This window comes from Eschrichtius robustus, chromosome 8 (genome assembly GCF_028021215.1).
Source record: "Eschrichtius robustus isolate mEscRob2 chromosome 8, mEscRob2.pri, whole genome shotgun sequence".
Lineage (NCBI taxonomy): Eukaryota > Metazoa > Chordata > Mammalia > Artiodactyla > Eschrichtiidae > Eschrichtius > Eschrichtius robustus.
Window position 1 is genome coordinate 14636258 of NC_090831.1, and position 12191 is coordinate 14648448.

General features: G+C 39.9%; 1 protein-coding gene across 2 annotated transcripts in view; it reads left to right on the plus strand.

The window, feature by feature from the left end:
- Positions 1–12191, plus strand: part of VPS41 (VPS41 subunit of HOPS complex) — a 184301-nt gene that overhangs the window by 125428 nt on the left and 46682 nt on the right. For both annotated transcript variants that reach the window (XM_068550354.1, XM_068550355.1), the window contains exons 10-11: positions 1575–1641; positions 10225–10322. In XM_068550354.1, the coding sequence (XP_068406455.1) occupies positions 1575–1641; positions 10225–10322 (165 nt within the window). The remainder of the gene's footprint in view (positions 1–1574; positions 1642–10224; positions 10323–12191) is intronic.

The window sequence follows — 12191 nt, forward strand, 5'->3', positions numbered from 1 at the left end:
TTTGTTCTGGGACAACAGATAGTAATTTGTTTTTTCCCCTTTGGGTTTTCTGTATTTTAGAATTTTTCATATGGTAGCCATACTTAGGGTTGCAGCTATAAATTAACACAATAAATGCTGCCTAAAAGAAAAAGGAAAAAAACCTAGTCCCTGATGAATGTTGTATAAGATCAGTACTTAACTTGAGGTTCAGCCCTTTTTTTTTTTAATGAAGTATAGTTGATTTACAATGTTGTGTTAATTTCTGGTGTACAGCCAAATGATTCAGTTATACATATATATATATACATATGTATATTCTTTTCCATTATGATTTATTTTATATTCTTTTCCATTATGATTTATCACAGGTTATTGAATTTAGTTCCCTGTGCTATACAATAGGACCTTGTTGTTTATTCATTCTATATATAATAGAATGCATCTACTAATCCCAAACTACCAATCCTTCCCTCCCTCAGCCCCCTTCCCCTTGGCAACCACAAGTATGATAATCTCTGAGTCCATCCATGTTGCTGCAAATGGCATTATTTTGTTCTTTTTATGGCTGAGTAATAGTCCACTGTATATATGTACCACATCATCTTTATCCATTCATCTGCTGATGGACATTTGAGGCTCAGTCTTAACCTGGATGGCTGAACTTACATGAATTTTTCTCATTTCTTATTGCAAAATAGAATACATTTCCGTTAGAAAATATAGCAAAGAAAATATAAAGTATCTGTAGTCTTACCACCCTAAAACATCCACTGTTAACACACATATGTGTTAAGGGTTGTGTGTAAGTGAGATATATACAAAAATAAATATATAAAATCTCTATCCAAACTGTATACATATAATTTAAAATAGGGGTTGGCAAACTTTTCTGTAAGGGGCTGGTAGTAAATATTTTAAACTTTGTATGCTACATACTGTTTCTGCTGAGTATTTTTCCTTTTATTTCTGTTTTTCCTTCCCTCTCTTCCTCCCTCCCTCCTTTTCATTTTTTCAAGGCTTCAAAAATATAAAAACTATTTTTAGCTTCCAGGCCATAAACAAAACAGACCAGGGGCTGGGCTGTAGTTTGCCACCCCTGATTTAAATTATACAATACATTGATTTTAATATGCTCGAGAGAAGAAGAGCATGTGACACTTTTGCAAAGTATTATTAAGCAACAGTGAAATATGTTAGTAATATGTGATCAGAAACACAAGACCTACTGTGGGTGTTGCCCAGATTAGCCATTGGGCATTACTGGCTCTGTGCTTCTGTCAGAGATAGATAGAAGGAACCTGTGAGTAGAGTTACAGAGAGTGGGTCATTGAAACCATATTAAAACTATATTGGTTTCCTTCCTTTCTTTGTCCTCGAATAAAACTTTATTGAAGAATAGCGTTGGAGAATATAAGTAATGGTTGCTATATGTCACTGAAGTTAATTTCTATCGCTTAAGTCACAGGGTGGGTTGTGTGCATTCCATCTTCAGTGCTACACGGCTAATTTAGCAAAAGTACCATATAGTGAATGATGTGTGATGAAGAGTTTTCTATCAGATGAATAAAATAACCTGTGAATTTCTTTTCTAGATATGCTCGGTGAAGGAACGGCATGCCAGTGAAATGAGGGACTTGCCGAGCCGATACGTTGAAATAGGTATGCCTTCTGTGGTGTAAACCTTCAGAAGAGAATCCATGTTATGAAGGGGGGTCCTAAGGCCGTGTTCTTCAGGGCTCATCATTGGTACCTTGATGAAATAGATCAAGAAACTTCTAAGTTTTGAAATTTGGCTATAGAGACCCTTTATTCTAACTATTTCTGATTTTTACACAATAATATTGTAGTTGGCTTTGAAGTTGAATAACCTTGGGCTTGGGTTCTGGTTCTGTTATTTACCACCTGGACTTTGGACAAATTTCTGCCTGCCTCAGTCATTTTCATCTATAAAATACAGAAAAGAATACCTGTCTCACAGGCTGTTCGTCAAAATTCCAAGCATGCGTGCACAGCTCATAATACAGTACTCACACTTGGTATTGTCAACGTGTGCCTTCTAAATATTTATTTCCCTCATCACTGGTCTGGTCCAAACTGCCATAGTCTTATCTGGATCACTGCAGCAGCCTCCTAACTGGTTCCTCTCTTTCCACTGTGAATTACTGTTGTACTCTAGTCCCCCGCACTGCAGTCAAAATACAAATCAGTTGGTGTCGCCACCCTTCAGTCCCTTCCCATTGTTCTCAAGATAAAGATGAGACTCCTTAACTTGACCATGGGGATCTGCGTTGGCCGTCACCTGCCTTTCTAGCTTCAGCTCATAACAAGCTTCTCCTTGGTCTCTGTGCTCCAGTCACACTGGCCTTCTTCCATCTACCCGTGCTGCTGCTTCCCATCTCTCTAGAATGCTCTTCTTGCCTCTTTTTACTTCATGGACCCCTTATCATCTTTAATCATACCTCAGCTCAAGTGTTGCTTTTGTGGGAAGGCCCACTGGTCCTCCCTAAGCAGGTCAAATCCCCCCATGATAGGCATGTAGCATGTCCCTTTCCAGCCTTTGTTTGAGTTGCAGTGACCGTGTGATTATTCAGTGCATTTCTATCTCTTCCACCAGACTATAACCTCCTTGTTTTTGCTCAGTGTTTGTATCTCAGGGACCTGGCACCATACCTGGCACATAGTAGGTGCTAAATAATATTGGGTTGAATGAATCAGTGACTCTGGAAACAACTATTCAGGAAAAGTATGCCAAGGAGGCTATGCCACTACTTTTATAACTTAGTTTCAGGACATAGTGCCAAAGTTACTCAAACAGAAAGGGTGAGAATCGACTGACTTTTGTCAATTAAACAGAGTAAAAGCTCTTTTTGTATTATTTAGAGCTGAGCAATAGGAGACAGTTTTGTGGCAGAGAAGGTGTGCCATGTAATATGTCAGCTGAAAAGTTTATTTACCCATTTGGATGGTGGATGGGGAATATACATTTGATGGGTTGTTGTAACAGGATGAAGCTGAGATAAATCATTTGCACATGACTGTACCTTTTTTTTAAATTAATTTTTATTTTTTTATTTTTTTATTTATGGCTGCGTTGGGTCTCCGTTTCTGCATGCAGGCTTTCTCTAGTTACGGCGAGCGGGGGCTACTCTTTCTTCATTGTGGTGCGCGGGCTTCTCATTGCGGTGGCTTCTCTTGTTGCGGAGCACGGGCTCTAGGCGCATGGGCTTCAGTAGTTGCGGCACGTGGACTCAGTAGTTGTGGCTCACGGGCTTAGTTGCTCTGCAGCATGTGGGATCTTCCTGGACCAGGGCTCGAACCTGTGTCCCCTGCATTGGCAGGCGGATTCTTAACCCCTGCGCCACCAGGGAAGTCCCATGACTGTACTTTCATAAACAGAGAAAGATGTACCCACCAGGCAAATATGGTTGTAGCATTTAAATCTGGGATATTTTATACTTGAAGTCGGAAGTTGGTGGTAGGGTTTTAATAGTTTTGCTCTTCTTTTCTTTGTTTTGCCTTAGAAGGATAAATACATAAATTCATAGTTCGGATTTCTCAGGGTCTGGACAAAATAGGTAAATACAGAATATAATGATACTGAGGAACTTGATAAGACTGAGAACGAGAAGATAAAGATAATTATTTCAGTATCTCTCTATTTTCTGCCCCTCCCCTGCCTACCAGAATAAAACCTGAACATCTCAATGCATACTGTCCTGAGAGATAAGTATTAGAATGTTTTAAATACAGATGAGTTTAAAAAAAGGCCAGAACTCTGGGAACTTTAGGATGTAAAAATTGCCAGGAAGGCATAAAAATGCAGCAATGTCATCTTCTCTCCTTAGTTGGTGTTTATTGCTCGCATACTAGGTACGGGGCATTGTGCTATGTGTATTACCTGCTTTAGTTCACTGTCACAGCAGCCCTTTGAAGGGCGAGCAGTAGGCTTCTTATTCTATAGATGAAGAAAACAGAGGCTCAGGGTGGTAAACAACCTGTCCAAGGTCTTACTGCTGTGGCATTAAAATGGATAGAATCTAACCCTGCAGAACAACCCGGCAGGGAGGCCAGGCAGTTTGCCAAATGCCTGTCTGATCTTGATAAGGTTGCTTTACCTCCCTAAGCCAGACTTTCCTCACCTATAAAATGGAGGTGAGGGACTTCCCTGGCCATCCAGCGGTTAAGACTCCGTGCTTCCATTGCAGGGGGTGTGGGTTCAATCTCGGGTCAGGGAACTAAGTTCCCACACGCCATGCAGCGTGGCCAAAAATTTTTTTTAAAATAAAATATTTGGGGCTTCCCTGGTGGCGCAGTGGTTGAGAGTCTGCCTGCCAATGCAGGGGACACGGGTTCGAGCCCTGGTCTGGGAAGATCCCACATGCCGCGGAGCAACTAGGCCCGTGAGCCACAACTACTGAGCCTGCGCGTCTGGAGCCTGTGCTCCGCAACAAGAGAGGCCGCGATAGTGAGAGGCCCGCGCACCGCGATGAAGAGTGGCCCCCGCTTGCCGCAACTAGAGGAAGCCCTCGCACAGAAACAAAGACCCAACACAGCCAAAAATAAAAAACAAAATAAAAATAAAAAATTTAAAAAGTAAAATGGAGATAAGACCTACTGTCTCAGATAGTTGGGAGAATTAGACGTGATTCTAAGGTCTGTAACACTGTCCTTGGCACACAGTAGGTGTTCACTGAATCACGGTGGTTATTATCACCGTGCAGACCTCCATCCCAGCTCCGTGACTGCTAATAGCCGGCCCAGTGGTGGCCCTAGAGCCCTGGGATCACATTATTAAAGTGTGTTTTGTCTGTACTACAATTTCCGTGAAATAGACCGTGTGTGAGTACTAACAATATCACGTTACGGACATTTTACTACTATGGTTAATGGTTAAGTACCATTTTTTCCCCTCTTGAGAGCAAACCTTTAAGAATATAAACCATTTCCACAGCAGGAGGCAAAGTGGTTTAGATAAGAGTCCTTGACTAGAATAAAGGAAAAGAGAAATATTAGGAGGTCTGGATTACAATTTGCTCTATGACAGTGTAAGCCACTGTTCTTTAGTAAATGAGGTGAAAATGACATTGAGATGAAAGAAATATCTGTGGCTGTACATTACATTTCTTAGAAGCCAGATGTTTATAACTCTTCCTTATAAGTCAGAATCTCGAAAACAATGCAAAAGTTATTCCTCTCAATAAGATATTCTTGTAAATGAAAGCTAATAATGATAATAAAGATGAAGCTTACTGGCCAATCTCTAATCCATGAAGACATAAGGTTACATAAGGTTTGGAGGATGTCATTTCTTCTTCCAAATTACAGTTTTAAAAGTTGGTTGTGGTCCATGCCTGCTGTACTTATTGTAACTTAACGTGGGTCTCTTACTGTCACAGGACTCCCTAACTCTCTGGCACTTTTTACCAAAGTCGTCCCTGGTCTTAATGGAATGGTAGTTGGGAGCTGATACTATGTTGTTGGGAAATGAAGCCAATATTGGTGTGTCATTTTGGGGGCATCTACTGCCAAGGGCAGATAACTTACATGCAAGGAATTAATGATTGACTCCCTAGTCTTGATTTCATATGGAAGTCTATTTCAAAAAAAAAATAATAATAATCAAGAGAAAAGCTACCTGGGAATCTACATAAAATGACAGAGAGAAGCCAGGAAGAAGGAGAAGGAAATAAGGGACATCTTTTTCACTTTAATTAAGCGGAGTCCGTATTGTCAGTTTATTATATGCTGTGGCTCTATTTAGTACATTGTTCTATTTTCAGCCTCTTGATTGACTTGGAAATTGAAGGCCTTTTTGCGTGGTGGAAGAGAGCTGTGAAATTAATGCCTTTCTTAGATCTAAGTATCTTTATCCACCTGTTAGCATTCTGACCCAGACACACAGGTTCCAGCAGTGGGACAGTTCTCCCATGCATGTGAGGGACAAGTTTCACCTCCGTGTCTAAGTCTCAGTAGAAATCAGGACAGTTCAAGGTGTCCTTAAGGATCTAGCTCTGTATGGTTTTCTGTTCTGTTAGAATTCAGTTTGATTCTCTCTAATCTATTAATTCTTTTGTTCTGCATTGAATTTTTTCCCCAACATTTTTAATGAAAATTATTAAACCTACAAAAAACTAAAGAATTGTACTGGATCTGTTTACTCGCCTTCTTGATTCCACAGTTAAGATTTTATTATACTTGTTTTATTACGCGTCTGTTCCTCCATCCATTTGTCACTCAGTGCTGGAGACTCAAATACTTGTTGGAAGTGGAGTTAATAAATTTTCTCTACCGTAAGTAGCAGTAAGAAATCGGAAGCACCTGAAGTAAGAAGTATATTTTGTTCATTTTGTAACAACTACCACCAGCCACATGCTTAAATACATTACAAACAGAATTTTGTTTAATCTTCACAATGGTCCCAGTGGGTAGGGCTGCTATCCCATTTTATAGGTGAGGAAGCTGAGGTTCAGAGGGCTCAAGTAACCTGCTCAAGAGGAGGACATTCAGAAGCAAAGAAGGCAGCATCTGAACACAGATAAGCCTAGTTTCAAAGCTGTTGCTCCCCACTGCTGTGCCATGCGTTCGTCCATGCACGCCCTCCGCCTAACCCCAAGCCCTCATTTGCAGCCAAAGTAACTGACGAGAAGAAAAGCAGCTTGCTCCAGGCACTCAGGTACCAACCATGGGGCAGAAATTCTCCAAAGACCCTTTAAATATGCAGTGATGATGTCTGCTCCCCTCTTCTTCAAACAGCCAGATGAAATGGACATGCAGTAGATTTGTTTTTTTATTTTGGTTCAAGTGAAGTATCTCCTTTAGAAAAATAGAAATTTTATTTCCCCTTGTTGTGTTCTGGGACTGACAGCCGTTCATCGTTTCTCCTCCAAATGCTTCGGGAATCTCTAGAACCTAGTTGCCTTGGATGGCTATCAAAATTGTTTCTAAGGAAAGGAAGTCAAATCCAGATGGTGATGTGATTCTTTCAGCCCTTTTGTGTGCTCTTTCTTAGTGTTTGGCTTAAGTTTAGTTGATGCATCAAGGTAGTTTTGGATTTTTTTTGTTGGGGTGGGTGGTTAGGTCTCTGAATGTGTGTATGTATGTATGTGTTTATTTTTAAATTTTATTTTATTGTGGTAAGGACACTTCACATGAGATCTACCCTCTTAACAAAATTTTAAGTGTACGTACAGTACACTTTGTGCCCGTTGATTAGCAACTTTCTTTTTCCCCCTCCCCCCAGCCTTTACAACCTATTTTACATTTGGTAGTGTATATATGTCCATTTGTCCATTTGTGTATCTATTTTACATTTGGTAGTGTATACATGTCCCTGCCACTCTCTCACCCTGTCACATCTTACCCCTCCCCCTCCCCATATCCTCAAGTCCATTCTCTAGTAGGTCTGTGTCTTTATTCCCGTCTTGCCACTAGGTTCTTCATGACCTTTTTTTTTTTCCTTAGATTCCATATATATGTGTTAGCATACTGTATTTGTTTTTCTCTTTCTGACTTACTTCACTCTGTATGACAGACTCTAACTCCATCCACCTCACTACAAATACCTCCATTTCATTTCTTTTTATGGCTGAGTAATATTCCATTGTATATATGTGCCACATCTTCTTTATCCATTCATCTGTCGATGGACACTTAGGTTGCTTCCATGTCCTGGCTATTGTAAATAGAGCTGCAATGAACATTTTGGTACATGACTCTTTTTGAATTATGGTTTTCTCAGGGTATATGCCCAGTAGTGGGATTGCTGGGTCGTATGGTAGTTCTATTTTTAGTTTTTTAAGGAACCTCCATACTGTTCTCCATAGTGGCTGTATCAATTTACATTCCCACCAACAGTCTATTATGTTCTTAATTAAAGAACAGGAAGTTTTCTGTGTTATTAATGCAAGCTCTTGAGGACAGAAATCAGGATGTAGAGGAGGAAAGATTTGGGTAGAATTGTTTTCTAGTTTCTCTGATCTGTATCTTATGGCTCATTCATATAAACCAAAGCCTTGATGTGGATTTGGTTACCTTTAGGAGGGATACTGTGTGATGCTCCTTGTCAGTGAGCCTAGGCAGCCCCTTTGGCGTCTCAAATGGGGAGAATACCTCGTTCACCCACCATTTCTTAGATGATGCTCTCCCTCGGGTGCCTATGGCAGACAAGCCCATCAAAGGCTCCATGTGATTCCCATGAAACAGTCTCTGTAGCATCTTTGATTGCTCTTCATCCAAGTTGCTGTATGCGTAGCATTTCAACGATGGAATGCAATTTAGTAAAAAAAACACAAGTCCATCTCTACCAAAGAGTTTATGCAACCTCAGGAGTGCTGGCCTCCAAAACCTCCTGTTAACAGGCCTGTATGTCTTCATGAATGTGAAGCTATCACCTCTTTGATCAGTAGGTCATGTGTGGCCCACACTGTTCAATAGCATCTGCACATTCCAACCCTCCCATCTCTCCCCCCTCCCCGCTGCCCACCCCCTACATTCATAGGCAGCACTGGGGAAGCTTCTCCAGAACCTTCTGTGCCTGGCTACACGCTGCATGTGCTCGTCTCTGAACACATGGTTGTGGGAAGTTCTCTACGCATGTGCTTCATGAGAATATTGATCACATCACCACTTTACCAAAAATTATTTTCAAGTGCCTGGATAAGAATATTCAGTTCAGGTTCAGCGGGTGAGAAAACAAGTCTTCGTGGCAGAGCTGGCACCATTTGGACTCCCATTGTATGGGCTCTGTCCAGGGCACCCTGACCACCTATGCAATCCCACCCGGGACAAAGCTTAAGAAATGTTATCCTTTTTAATATTTATGTTATTAACTACTTAGTGTTTTTTTGATTATCCTCAGTCTCATTTTGGTGTGAAAATAAAATTTTGAAAACAGTTAAGTAAGGAGCAGGCATTAAAGATCAGCAGAGTCAAGTAACACTAAGTGATTTACGAGGAGGATGGAGAGGAGGAAGAAGAAAAATTCAGTACCCCCTCAGTTTATGTGTTATGGGTTTTATTTCTATTCTGATACCTTTACTTATACATGGGAAAAGTCATACCCACAGAAATTAAAATGAATTATCCAAGTTCAGTGTAATTGCAGTTATAACCCAGATTTCCTAACTTCCCATTCAATATTGTTTCCAGTATGCTACACTGACTTCCCCTGCTTTGGAAAAGATGGTCATTTTATCATAAAAGTTAACTAAACCTGAAGCTAATACCACAGAACTGTGGAGAAGAACTGAATCAAGAAACTTAGAAAAAATGGTGGGTTCAAATGAGAGTTTACTCTCAAATGAATCTGTAAGTGCCATGTATGATTCCTGGAAGAGTCTTTTCCTGGCACTAATATTGTATCAGTTGGCTTTGCTGCATAACAAACCATCCCAAAACTTAGTTGCTTAAAACAACAGTCATTTATTATGAATATTACAACAGCTAGTCATTAGAATCATACTGTAGCAATATTTGTACTTCTACCATTGAGCCTTCTATAAGATCTTTGAGGTCCATTATAATTAAATCTATATACCTCTTAGGTGATGCAATAAAAGAAACAGAACTTCTTCTACGTTTTAATGACTATCTTTTAAAAGGAAAGAGAAATTTCTTATTTTCTCTGACCTTTATTTCACTGAAGAATTAATGGAGTTTCATCATAATGTAATGTGTATCTACACTTTTTTTCTTTTAAGTCTGGATATAATGTTTATTAAATGTTAAAAAAGGAGTATTAGTTTCATAATTACAAATAGCATTTCTTGTGACCATCATACCACTGTAATGCCCTAATTGTGAAAGATTGAAATTTATGTTTAAATTATTTAAAAAGTATTTTTGTCATTAGTAATATTTTTAAATTATTTAAAATATTTAATTTTTTAAAATTTAAACTTATTGTTACCTGTAATCGTTTACATTGGGTTTTATGGATTTCAAAGTGTCTTCATGGGATTTAACTCTGTCATTTTTAAACTAACTAGATAGTGTCACTCTTCACCATTCATGCTGCTGTTATTGTCGAGTTTGCTTTGTATTTGTAAGAGAAATTTTCAAGTGTAAGTTCCCAGATATTCTTTTGGGCTACTGATTATTGTGCAGAAAGTGTGTTTATCTCTGCCCCCTTTTTGTTAGATTTCTAAAATGAGTCCATCCTGCGTTTTCGTAGTCGACGTGTCCTTTCCTTTGTGTGCTGCTTTTTGCTGCTAACGGTGAATCTTCTCTCCCTTTTGTTTGCAGTGTCTCAGTTTGAAACTGAATTCTACATCAGTGGACTGGCACCTCTCTGTGATCAGCTTGTTGTACTTTCCTATGTAAAGGAGGTTTCCGAAAAAACGGTAATTTTGTTTTCGCCCCAAATACAATAGGGTGGGTTCGTTTGTAGCATTTTTACCCAGATGAAGTTGCCCATGAAAGGACTCAGCTCCAGTCTGAACAGAACTTCCTGACCTATAAAACCACGTCAGCAGAGATTACCCTGCAGGCTTCATGTATTTACATTTCAGAGCTCCACTCATTGGTTGCCTTTGTTCCTTTTGCCAAGCAAAGGGGAGTCTTTTTTTTTTTTTTTTTTCCCTTCCCTTTTTTTCCATCTCTCTTGGTATTTCAGTCGAAAGGAATGAAGGATTCCTCTTGCCAAAGGGCCAAGAAACTAAACTGACCCTGTGCATTAGCAGAAATGACAGCAATGAAGTTGATCTGTAGCATCAGCAGGGGTCCCTGTGGTCAGAGTGAATTACAGAGAGGGTGGTCCATTATTTCCTGTGGTCCAGATATATTTGTTTACTTCCCAGTGGCCCAGTGATTCTGAGTAGCTTGATTCTTGCTTTGAAATTAGATTGTTGCTAAGTCTCGGTTATCACTGCAAATGATGGTATGAAATGTACGGCTCATAGGAAGCAGCAGAGAATCTGCATTTCATTATACATGATTTTGGAATGAAGCCTGTTACAGGGTCCAGTGGAGGGGCCTGCATACTGAGTCTTTCTTTGAAGCCCAGGTCGGCCCCATTCCCAGAGTCCAGAGTTCCTGTCAGGAAGGGGCCAGGGGTGGCTTCAAGGCATAAACAAGGAGAGTTTATTGTAAAGGATTTTCTTTGGGATGCTGTGGTATAAAAGAAATGCAATTGATCGTCTAGCCCTTTACAGTGAGTGGGTTCTCCTTGTCTGTATCCTCTCTCTCTTTCTTTTTTTTTTTTTTTTCCCTTTTCAAATAGCAAGGAATAAAATGGGGAGAAAAACCCTGGGAGTCCCGGTTTTGAAGGTGGTAGCTGCTCTCCAGCATTTCTCTGAGCGAGCTCTTGCATCAGGAAGCCATCGCTATAGTAACCTGGAGCTCTGGGTGCCCATGTTGCTAGGCAATGGGATGCAGTAGACTTAAGTGAACACTCAAACCTGCTAAAATCAATAGGGCTGGCTTCTAGCCCTGTGCAGGACATCAGTTTATTATTATTTTATTTATTTATTTTTTTTGAAAATAAAGAAAAGCATTGGCTCCGGAGGGAGTAAATACAGTGCTTTTTGATGAGGAATGTGGGGAGCATTCAGGATGTGATTGAAAGACATAAGGAAAGAGGCAGTAAAATGACAAAGGGAAGCCCTAATAAACAGTTGACCAAAAAAAGAAAGAAAGGAAGGAAACCTTTGTTAATAAGAGAGAGTGTTGGAAAGGAGTAAAAACCAAGAAAAGCCAACCTCAAAGAGCAAATTAGAAAATGGAATTTTTTCAGAGGAAGAAGTGAGGGTCTTGGAGGTGCTTTAAAAATGTGTGTGTCAGTGTATATAACTCTTCATTTTCTCTAACACCAGAGGACACCTGAAATCCTTAAATACAGAAAGAACTGATCAAATTAAGGCAGAAGGAATAAAGAAGCAAGCTTGGGGCCAACCACGCCCCCCTTTTCTTTTTCACATCAAAAAGTTTAACTGCAACAGTAAACAGAATTCGTTTTTATATCAGTTGTAATGTTATCCCAGCATATTTTCCTCATTACACCTCTGACATATGTGCCTGTTCCCACACAGTTGCAGTGATAGTTACAAGCTCTTCTGTGTGGCCGTAATTTTAGGAGCACCGTCCCATTCTCTCTGCATATGGCTGTGCAGTCTCCCATCATCGTTCTGGTGGTTGTGAACTGTTTCATCTGCTTGATAGAACCTAATTTATGAGGCTGTTCCCTTAATGTTTTGTTTTTCTTCCATTCATTA